General features: G+C 45.3%; 2 protein-coding genes across 5 annotated transcripts; one reads left to right on the plus strand and one right to left on the minus strand.

The window, feature by feature from the left end:
- Positions 1-1,088: 1,088 nt before the first annotated feature.
- Positions 1,089-5,620, plus strand: LOC133915292 (protein IQ-DOMAIN 5-like). 4 transcript variants are annotated; one of them, XM_062358399.1, is made up of 7 exons: positions 1,089-1,405; positions 1,547-1,683; positions 2,269-2,517; positions 3,136-3,369; positions 3,573-3,686; positions 4,354-4,813; positions 5,056-5,620. In XM_062358399.1, the coding sequence occupies exons 2-7, from the start codon at positions 1,582-1,584 to the stop codon at positions 5,202-5,204; spliced, it is 1,308 nt and encodes a 435-aa protein (XP_062214383.1). In that variant the 5' UTR covers positions 1,089-1,405; positions 1,547-1,581; the 3' UTR covers positions 5,205-5,620. The 4 variants fall into 4 exon arrangements, with proteins under 4 accessions (XP_062214383.1, XP_062214384.1, XP_062214382.1 ...); XM_062358400.1 differs by having other exon boundaries at positions 1,089-1,391; positions 1,489-1,683; XM_062358398.1 differs by having other exon boundaries at positions 1,089-1,683.
- A 4,311-nt stretch (positions 5,621-9,931) lies between these two features.
- On the minus strand, positions 9,932-11,537 carry LOC133915294 (syntaxin-121-like). The gene has a single exon (XM_062358403.1). It carries the CDS (start codon positions 11,040-11,042, stop codon positions 10,113-10,115), a length of 930 nt encoding a protein of 309 aa, XP_062214387.1. The 5' UTR covers positions 11,043-11,537; the 3' UTR covers positions 9,932-10,112.
- Between the last annotated feature and the right edge of the window lie 34 nt (positions 11,538-11,571).

Raw genomic sequence — 11,571 nt, forward strand, 5'->3', positions numbered from 1 at the left:
TCAATCTTCTCTCTCAAGGCAGCAACAACAACTCTTCTCTCCATTTTTCCCCACTACATAGAACTCATCGCCGAGCCAAATACTAGCACGCCACCGCCCAAATCCTCTACGTTCCTATTGGGATGCGTCGGGCTCGAGCCCTAGAAGCTTGAAGGAGCATCATCATACCTTTCTCTGGCTTCTCCTGCCCGATCTCACCTCTCCCCCACAGATCCAAAGCAACGCTGCCTTCTGCTCCATCTTCGGTGCCTGTTCTGCCACTCCGCCGGTCACACGCACCATTCCGCCGAGGTGGGATAGGATCACTCTGGCCCCATCAACGCTCTTGGAAGCTCTTGCGTAACGCCTTGAAGCCGACGCGCGTGGTCACTTGCTCTTCACTGACCTCCAACCATGTCGTCGCTGAGCTCCCGAGCCGCCACACCACCCTCATCGTCGTCGACGTAGCTCTAGCCACCTCCTACAACTGGATCCGCATTGAGCGATGCACCGTGCAGACCTGAAGTAGTCAGGGTGGGTCTGGACCTCAAGAGCGACATGCCGTCACCGTCAATGTTCTGCCGCCCTCTTCGCGTGCGCCACCATCGACACCCCTCGCACGCGCCTCTTACAAGCGCGCGAACGCAATCGCCAATCCTGCCCTGCTTGTGTCATCGTATCTCTAACATTTTAGAGTTTTAAGTTTAATATTTTAGATGTTATAAAAATTTAGTGGAATATGTTGTATCTCAAAATCCCTTGTGTATATATCTAAATCTGAAAAATTATCCATTTGAGTTAATTATTATATTTTTATATCTTCAATATTTCATATGTTCAAATTTAATATTTCGGACGATATGAAAATTTGTTGTCATAGTTATTTTCATATGTTATATCTAATTCTACACAATATAGATTTTGTATGAAAATATTGCATGAAACAATCCATAATATTGTGGTGAAAATCTTTCTCGTAGATCAAATACATACATAATGTTATTTTGATGTATATCTTTTGATGTCACAAACCGTTATTCCAATGTTACCGATATTATTTTTCCTGCGTCGGCCGCTAGCAGCCCCGTTCTCTTATTCTCGCTCCTCCCTTCCTGCGTTGCCGCTGTGCCACAAATCAACGGCTGCGAGATTGCAAGCAGCAGCGAGTGCAGCAGCGAGTGCAATAATGCGCACGCAGGAGCGCACAGTAGCAGCGCCTGCAACGGCTGTAATGGCCGTGAGGTGTCACCACCACTGCGTCTACTAGTGCTTGCTTTGAGCCCACCCCTCCTTGATCCCTCCCTCCCTCTTCCCCGGATCGCTCACCGCCTGGACCCCGAGCCTCCGGAATCTTTGCAAAAACGGCGTCGCCCATTGGCCGGCGAGGCGACCCCAGTCTCGGGCGGCTTCAGGTGGCCGTGATCTGGTGACGCGCTTTTTTCGGCCCATTGTTTTCTTTGCGCTTTTAATTCTTCTTCTTCCTCCTCCTTTTCATGTGAGATTGCACAGTTTGCGCTCTGTGTATCCGTGCGGCCGCTGATGGGGATTGGAAAGTCTGCGCCTTTAGGTTGTTGAAGTTGACGTGGGCGACGCGGCGGCGCGATGGGGATCTCGGCGCGGTGGCTCAAGTCGTTGGTTGGGCTGAGGAAAGTGGAGAGGCAGCAGCAGCAGCATCGTAAGGAGGATGCATATGTTGGACGAATGGTACGGACTCGTTCAATTAATGTTCTCCAATTTTGGCCAATCCTGGTTCTGAAGTTGGTAGTTGGGTGCATTGGTGTTACTTATTGGGTACAACTGATGTGGATTGAGCAAGGGTCATAGTTGTGTTAAGTCACCAATAATTTACCAGCAGAAAAATGGGGGAAATGTATCAATAGTGCTTCTTAATCATGTCATGACAACTCCTAGTTGTAATGATCAATGTAGATGACCTGTTCTTTACTGAATTAAGTTTGCACTCGGTAATTCTTTGCGCTTTGATGTGCATAAGTTTGAAAATCACCGCAGAGAGCATATCTGTTGGCAATTGGTCACCTCTTTGGTTCGAAGTCTGCATAAGTACTTACCGTATAAGTATGCAAGAATGATACCATTCCATCTCATTCGAATTTCGAGCACAGAAAATGCTCTGTTGATATACAACCGGAAACAAAATGGTGGATATATATAACATAGTACCGCCATACCATGCCTGATGATAAAAACATGGAGACTATATTTTGGTACCACATATTCCTTACTAGCCAGTTATGAGCATTGTATTGTTTGCTTCTGACTTGCCAACAGGAAGAACTGCATAAACCTGATGCCACAGATCAATTTCACTGCCAGAATCAGCACTCCCAAGATGACAATAACCTTGTTGCACAAGAAGACTTCACTAATGAAAGTGGTCCACCAGAAGGTGATTCTGATTTACCTTCATGCTTGGAACCCACTTGCAGTTCACTTCATGAGCCATTACCTCAAACTGAAGAGGAACTCAAAGAGATCTGGGCTGCCACAGTTATTCAGACTGCATTTAGAGCCTTCCTGGTATGTATACATTTTGTTGCTGTTGATTCTATCACTGATCCAGTCATTACCAGTGCTGACTCCTGAAAATGCTAATCAGCTTAAGTATCTGATCAAACCTGCATGAACGGTCTTATACTCAAAAACCTCAATATTGGTTGTTTCACATATTTGTTTTACCCTGTTAATTGCATACGGTTCTGACTCCAGCTACGTCACACACAATGAGCCATTAGCATTGGGTGATGAATTTATCATAATAATAAATTTTGAGTTTTTGGTGAAAGCAAATCACCCAGCTATTTGGTGAGTGGTGAGTGGTGAGTGATGCATATTTGGTTTTGTTTCTTGTTATAGCCAACACCAAAGCAGTTTGTGTTTCTTGTTTTAAAAGGAAAACAGTAATTAATTCTTGATCAACATGGAAATCTTAACCATGTATAAAATCTGTTTCCACTGTTCACAAGCTGGTTCTTGAAGTATTTAACATCACATGCAACTGTAAAAATGCGCGAAACAAGCTTGCTTTACCTCGAAAACACACAGATTCTGGAAAGGAATTGAGCAATGGTCATCATCATTTTATCTAAATGTTTAGTTCCTTACAGTCACTACTTGAATTCCTTCTTCACTCTTCAGGCTAGGAGAGCACGCAGAGCTTTAAAAGGACTGGTCAGGCTTCAAGCCCTTGCAAGAGGGCATATAGTAAGAAAGCAAGCTGCTATAACACTCCGCTGTATGCAAGCTTTGGTCCGGGTTCAAGCACGTGTTAGAGCAAGGCGAGTTCGTGTGGCTTTGGAAAACCAGACTGATCACCAAAATACTTTACAAGAGCAAATTAACGAGGCACAGGCACATGTCCGAGAAATTGAGGTGAGCTGTGCAAGTTGCACAAATAGTGGTTACAAGGCATCCTATTATTAACGTTTTGGTCGATTGATATATTTGTTGATACTATTTTCTAAGTTTTCATCCTTCAGAATTGCATATTGTTCTTTTTGTTAGGATAACTGGCATGCCAGTCAAGTGATTGGCTTCATTTTCGAACTTGCATCATCATCTTACTCAAATTGCAGGATGGCTGGTGTGATAGTATTGGGTCTGTGGAAGACATCCAAGCAAAACTTCTAAAGAGGCAGGAAGCAGCAGCTAAACGCGAGCGAGCCATGGCCTATGCTCTTACTCACCAGGTAACTTTATCTAGCATTTTACTCCAGGATATTATTTAAAACAATTACTCTTTTATCTAAAACTGTTACTTAATTAATAAGGTGCCTGAAGTCCTAAACTATTGATTAGGGGGAATATTGTATTGCACCAAATGTCTTATTCTAACCTATGTACAGTTTCTGGATATCTGTAAAATAACTTGCCTTGGAGCCTATTAGGTCTTACGTAATTGGCTGAATTGCTGTCTTTTTAGTTGGATCTTGTGGGTTTCATCTCTAGCCTATCCCAACTTGCTTGGGACAAAGGCTTTGTTGTTGTTGTAGTAGTGTCTACACAGAGCATGCTTGCTGTTGCTGGTCTGCTGGATTCCAAGTTTTCCTTTCATGGATAACAACTGAAGTTGTTCTTCGGAACAAGCTAGGCTGGTTAAAATGTTCAATTTTCCATGCTGTTCTGATCCTGTTGATCAGCTCTTGTCGGTAATTTCATTCTGTAGCTAACATGAGACCAACACTTGAAAGGAAAATGAAAAGTCTGTGCTTCAGTCCTCCAGCCGAAGGAAAGCACATCCAATCGTGATAAATGAAATTATCTTCATCTGATGGAAGAGCAAGAAAAGGGACCCACGGTGCAAGGTTAGCCTTTCAAAATCCTGGCACCTGAACTTGTTTTCTTCTCCTATTGCAGTGGCAAGCAAGTTCAAGACAAACTACAGCATTTGAACCTGACAAGAACAGCTGGGGCTGGAATTGGCTAGAAAGATGGATGGCTGTTCGTCCTTGGGAAAGTCGGTTCCTTGGCACTTATGCAGCTGACGGGAGTGCCATGGGTAATGAAGCTAGGCAAGCTGAGGGAAATGTAGCCAAGACTCCACACACGAAACCTGTTAAAAAGCATACTCCAACCCTTCATTCAAACACGTTGAACCAGAAGGCCTGCCTGTCGAACTCAGAGGGTGGTGGCTCCTTGTCAAACCGGTCCGGTTCTGCTTCAGGTAAATCGAGACTGAAGTTGTTACCCAGAAAAGCTTCTGATGAAGCTTCATCTCGTCCTTCAGAACCTGGAGTGCGGTCCAGTAATAATCCAAAGGAGAGGACTGGGGATTTGGATTGTCAGGTTAATAAAAGATGCTCCTTGCCTGCCAGTGGTAATTCCACACTTCGCCACCTGCATCTAGCATGAGCTTCTTTTATGTGAAGATTTGCAAGATGTTTCCTTATGATGCATATGCTTCTATTGTACCAGTAATTCAGAAATAATTGTTTAGATACATGCTAGCAACTTGCAGTAGAATTTAGCTTTCCAGACTCCAGACATGGGATATGTTCACATTTACACGGCTGCTTAAAGAAAGATTCAGATTCATTCACTTGCTATTGACAATACCAGCTGTTGAAGCTGGCAAATGCCTGAAGAGGAAAGCCGCGGTTAACCGATCCCTGAAGTCTAGAAAAGATACCCAAATATTGGGGTCAAGGCATCATCTTGCCAGTTCCATTGATCCGTTGCCTAACAACAGAGTTGAGCTGGAGACTTGACAAACCGAGTGAAGCTGGAGCTCCATCATCATCGCGGATTTCACTCTGCAATTCGGATGCCATTCATGGCTGTGTTGCTACATGCATGTCTTGGCTGCCTTAGGCTGTGAAGATCAAACCAAGCTACATGCTTTGCGGCCCAGCATTTCGTCACGATATAGATGTGCACTCAGCTCATTCCATGAGATCAAATTAGATGCTTGTCCATATATGCGGAGGTTACTATTAGTTCTATTGTTGTATTTGCATCTGAGACATGTATAACTTTGTGTATGTGACTGGTGTCCCTATGAGTTGTTGGTCCATGGTATTGGTATGGTTGGTTACTCTGAAGGTTAAGTAAGGTAAATCTGTTGATCCATGGCTGAACTGTTGTTTTGTTAAGGTTAAGTGAAGTAAATCTGTTACAGCTCATATATCATAGAGTACAGCTCATTATCTGCAACAAATTATGGGTACATTAAAAAATTGGATATTATAACGGGGTCTAAATATTACACCAAATACAAAGGTTATCAAGTACTTTGAATAAAATATAATACAACATGTAAATATAACATCACGTACTCAGGTTGTCTAGTAACTCCAAATAATACATAATACAATATGCTCTAAATATTATAACACATACTTATGTTGTCCGAATATTACAAGAGTTCAACACATAGACAAACGAATATCACAAACATAGAGCGACATCCAATTAGTAATACAACATGAAAATAGTCACGTATTGCTTCAAATAATAGTCTCGTTCGAAGGATTTTTCTTCTTCTTTGGCTGGCGTACCGGGACATGTCTAACATTCTCGTCTGACGCCAGAGTGTCCACCGGATACTGCTCGCACTGCCCCCTCGAATGCAGATCTCTGTATATTAGTCACTCCTTGCGAGCACATGCTCCCTCAGTATAGTCCATATCGTTCCTGATACGTCGAGTCTTGTGTACCCCTTTTGTGTCGATCTTGCTGTTTGGATCTGGAATACAATACGAACCATTTTTAGGTGCTTCGTGAAGTCCTTCACCGTCCGCCACCCAAGCAACTCACCGGACCAAGTCCTTTCTACTGCTTCCTTGCGGTAGTACGGTGACACGAAATACTCCGACTCTATGCTACCCTTCGCGCAACATGCTAGCACATGAGTGCAAGACAAATGCATCAGTGATGACTTATTGCATGTGCACTCGCATTTATTGTTCGCTGACCATAACCTGCATTCCATTGTAATGTCCTGCCTTCCGATACTCAGCCCGCTCTTGTCACGCAATGTCACCTCGAAGACGTGCTGACAGTTACCAACATTATGAACTCTGTGAGGCTGACCCTTCCCGCTCTTCTCATCCATGTAAGATGTAATCTTCTCCGTGCACACCATTTGCAGGTTGCCCATATGTAGCGCGATCTTACTGTAACGCTCTCGGCGATACCGCTATGTTCCACGAGTGACTCCCACCATAATTGCCACCAATAACAGTAACATATTCCCTTTCATCACCCAATTATAAATCTCGGTGAGGTTAGTTGTCATAATTCCAAAATGTGAACCATCAGTATCCACAATGAGTGCCCATTTCTTCAGTGGTTCGTGTCTAATCCAGTCGGAAAAACACTTAACCCTCCTTCCACCCTTCCTTCTCTTGGTCACACTCTGTAGCTCATGTGGTAAAGGCTCTAGGCCCTCGGGCTCCTCCTCTCTTGGTACAACTGGCTTCTTCAATACTTCATCCATATGCTTACCAGTTAGTTTATCCAGCTGTTCCCACGGTGCATCAAACTTCCTCCTTTGGTTATGTTTGCACAGCTAAAAAGATACATCAACCTCTTGCTCCTGAATTGTTTGTAGAAGTTTGCTCCGAGATGTCGCATGCACCAACAACTATGCAAATCTGGCCACAACAATACCCCGCCCGCACCACTCTGCAATGTGTTGATAGCATTCAGCAAGCCTGCATGACGATCATGGAGTACACACATGTTAAGCCTGTTACCAACAACACCTCTCTTAACCCACTGCAAGAATCACATGCAACTATCCATAAATTCGCGTTCGACGAATGCAAAGGCCAAAGGCATAATCTGGTTCTCACCATTTACACCGATAGTGGTGAGTATCTGCCCCCTGCATTTGCATGTGAGGAATGTCCCGTCCACACACATCACCAGCTGGCAATGTCGGAATGCCTCGATCATACAGTCGAACGACCAGAATGCCTACTAAAGGACTCGATTTCCATCCTAATTGATAAAATCATGAATAGCAATACAAATGCCTGGGTTCCTCCCCTGAATGACCTCTAGCAGGTGAGGTAAGTTGTAGTATGAGTCCTTATATGTGTTAAACCTCTTCTCTAACACCTTATGTTTTCGCTCTCCATACCATGTCATATGAAATCTCGTACCCAAATCTAGTGTTGATAGTATGCATAACTCCAAACGGAGACATAGTAGTCTTCTTCATAATCTCTAGGTACATCACATTTGTAACATAATCAGCGCTCATATTCTTGTGCGCGTGCAGAGGTCGGCTCAAGTTGTAAGTATGCGGCTCAACAATAGACGCTACTCATACTGTGTTACACCTTAGCAAGAATTCATGAACTCGCCAAGTGCAACCTCCAGCTAAACATTTGATATCGTATGTCCGAGGATTAGATATTACCATCTTAAACTCTCTCTTCTCCGAGAAATACCATCTCTTCACTACATGCTGTAGATGGACCTTGTCATGAAACATTTAGCATTTGGTCACCACAATGGAATCATACTCCCATGCCGATTCATATCTATCGTTCATCGTCAACTTCTCTAATGCAAAATTCGTCCATTCTTCCAAAATTCCTGCACCAGAGTCCACAAATGTGTGGAACTTGTCATTATTTGCCTCCACCTGATCCATTAGTGCCTCGTCCCGCTCTCCCTGATCAACACGTATCGTGGCCCGATTTTCTTCCCTATCATTATGTTCTTCTCTTGTAGTCTATATTTCAATCGGTGCATTAGTCTGCAGGGGTACCTCCAGAACCACACTCTTCTGCACCTCCTCAGGGATAATATTTTCACCAACAGCTTCTACGGTGCTAGGTCTGGCTTCTGTCGATGCAACATCACTCACTTGTATAAGGATGCGGTGAGAAAAACTCTGTCTCAACCCCAGTGACATTAATTGCCGCCATTGCTTCGAACATGTAACCTCCAAGAGATCCCACTACCAGCCAGTTTCTCGACGTCTAAGAATCAGAACCTTCAGCGTCAACCGCTGATGTGCAAGATTAAGTTGTAGCAGATTATAGAGTCATCCTAACATTTAGGACCGCCGAATATCTCCTGGACTATGCAAATCTGTGTCCACATACTGAAAGTTACTCAGATCCACCTCACTGTCACAATACATGACATATCTAGGGCAATAAAAAACCCTGAACCCCACTACTGTCGACATACCTGATTCAACAACCATACTATACTAAGTCAGGTTAAATAATTATAACCAATATACAACAGCTACAACCATAAAATCTATTCAACCTCATCACTTGTATTCTACATAACCATCAAATATCACCGCTAATTTACTCTTTCTATTCACACTGTACCATTCTAAATATATTATTGTAAAAAATAATTATTTCATTTCTATTCTAAATATCCTACAACTATTAAATATTTGTATTATATATTCATAACAATTCAACTTCAAACTAGTCTATATTGTCTGACTATTGAAAATCCACAACAATTCAAATGTACAATTACTTCATCGACGAAAATTATATACATCTAATAATATCCAATTTTCAGAATGCTATAAAATAACCTATTTTAATTCTACATTACCAAAATTAAAAAAATCAACTATTCCACCTAACTAACTATACTATACTTTCTAGCTATAGCTAATTCCAAACCATTTCTACTCTACTCTACTCTAAATTTTATATCCTTATTTTTCTAAATTATGTACTGTACTAGACATTTCTCTAGTAGTCCATAACTATTTTCCTATTGTTTTCATAAGTATTCCTATTTTTTCTTACTATTCCTAATTTCAAACTATTTTTTATTATTTTTCTTAAATCACCTACAATTTTTCTAACTACTACTATTTTTTTTTCTAATTTTATAACTACTCCTAATTCTCCTAACAATGACTACTTCATAACTACTCTAAATTTGTAACTAATTATAACTAATTAAAAATAAATAAAAAAACACTTACCGGCGCCGCTGCACGCCAGCCGAAGCCGCCCGCTTGCTCACTGCCGCCGCCGCCTGCCTCCACCCATCGCACGCTGCCCCACCGCCTCCCGCAGCACAACGCCCTACACCGCCCACTCGCTGTCGCTGCTCGTCGCCGTCCGCTCTCTCGGTCACGCGTGGGAGAGGAATCGACAGTCGTGAAATATATAAAGGCATGTCGACATTCGAAATACTGACAGGCATGTCAGCATTCGAAATGCCGACAGACGTGTCGGCATTCCGAATATCGATATACTATCACCCTACACGAACTGCCTACGTGGCACCACCCTTTAGGTGGGCCCACAACTGACAGGCTTTCGGCTTTCGAAATAACGACATGCCTCCGAGTCTACTGCCACGTATAAATCATTTGTCGATATTCCATGTGCCGATATATACATATTCTTGCAAATTTTTAATTTAGCTATTATTTTTTAATTTTCCAGTAAAATAATATTATTAAAAAAATTGCACAATCCAACTGTGATTAGCGGAAAAAAACACCGATAAATATAACCATCAAGTCGATCGGATCAACTAGCCATATAGTACAAACGGCAGAGAAAAAAAAAAAGAAAACTAGTGCAAAAAGAATGAGTTGAAAAAAAATGATAATCTTCCGGTGTATCCACAAACAACATAACCAGATCACGAAGAAGGATAGGGTGCTAGTTCTTGTTGTTGTTGACGTTCTTGAGCACGATGGGCAGGACGATGACGAGTATGATGACGAGCAGGATGAGGATCGCGATGCACGTCCACTTGCGCGTGCTCTTCTGGTCCTTCCGCGCCACCTGCAGTTGCTCGCGGCCGCGGTCGACGAAGGAGCGCGCGCGCCCGACGTTACCCTCGATGTCGTCCAGCTGCTCCCCCTGCGCCGCCACCAGCACCGCCATGTCGTTGAACACCTGCTGCAGCTCCAGCAGGCTGCGCTCCAGCTCCGCCACCGCGCCGTGCCGCTCCTGGATCTCGGCCACCACGCCCAGCACCTCCCCGCGGCCCTGCTCCGCGATCGCGCGCTGCAGGAACAGCTCCCCCTCGCCGGACTCCGCCAGCGAGTCCAGGGTCGCCTCGTCGGGCTGGGACCCCGTCACCGTGAAGTAGCGCCGCGCCACCGTGTCGCGGTACTCGGAGGCGATGCGGGACCGGAGCGAGGAGAAGACCTCCATCGAGTCCCGGAGCTTCTTGCGGAGCCCAGCGACGACGGAGGTCCGCGTGCGATCCGTGGAGGATCCCGGCCCACACCCGGGCACCGACCGATTGGCCGCGTTGGCGCGGTCCAGCGACTCCAGCCGGAGCTTCACCACCTTGGCCTTCCTAATCGCCGCGCCCACGTCCGCGTCCATCCGCGCACGGAGCTCGCGCACCGCCGCCGCGTCGTGCAGCGACTTGCCCCCCTCGTTGGCGTCGTGGAGCGAGCGTTGGATGCGCTCCAGGTCGCGGAGCTCGTCCTTGATGGACTCCACGTCATCGAAGAACTTGTCGAGGCTCGCCCCCGCCGCGGCCCCCGGCGGCGCGGACATCTCCACGCCCTCGCCGGACTCGATGTCCCCGCCGCCGCCGACGCGCTTCCATGAGCTAGAGAACAAGTTGTTCATGGCGGCTGGTTCTTGGATCGGGCTGCTCTGCTCTGGTGGCCTTCGTCCTCCACTCCTCCTCGATCAAAATGGTTTCTTGGAGTTCGCTCGGTTGGCCGGTTTCTTGGATCGGGAGAAGAAATATACACCACGTGTAGTTGGACAAGGAGATAAGAGATGCAATCAATCGTGCAAAGGGAAGACGCGGAGTTGAAGGAGTCGGCGTCGGGTTGGGGAGGGATGCGATGTGACGGGCTGTGCGTGAGGATACCGTGTGCGCGCGGCGCGCTGCTCTGAAATGGCGACGCGGGAGGAAGGTGGGAGGAAGGAGAGGCGGCGGACATGTACGACGATGGCTACGCCAGTTCGCCTCCAGGTCCCCCTCGGGCGCGGCGCTCGGTCGCCGGATCAGGGGATCACGCGGTGGTGTAGTTGGGAATCCAACGTCCACCACGCAGCTGACCAGCTGCTTGCTGCACAGTGAGAAAAGCTTTTCACTAGATGAACATGACATGGTGACAGAGGTATTGATCTGACTGACCACTTGTGA

Source organism: Phragmites australis, chromosome 4 (assembly GCF_958298935.1).
Source record: "Phragmites australis chromosome 4, lpPhrAust1.1, whole genome shotgun sequence".
NCBI classification, from domain to species: domain Eukaryota; kingdom Viridiplantae; phylum Streptophyta; class Magnoliopsida; order Poales; family Poaceae; genus Phragmites; species Phragmites australis.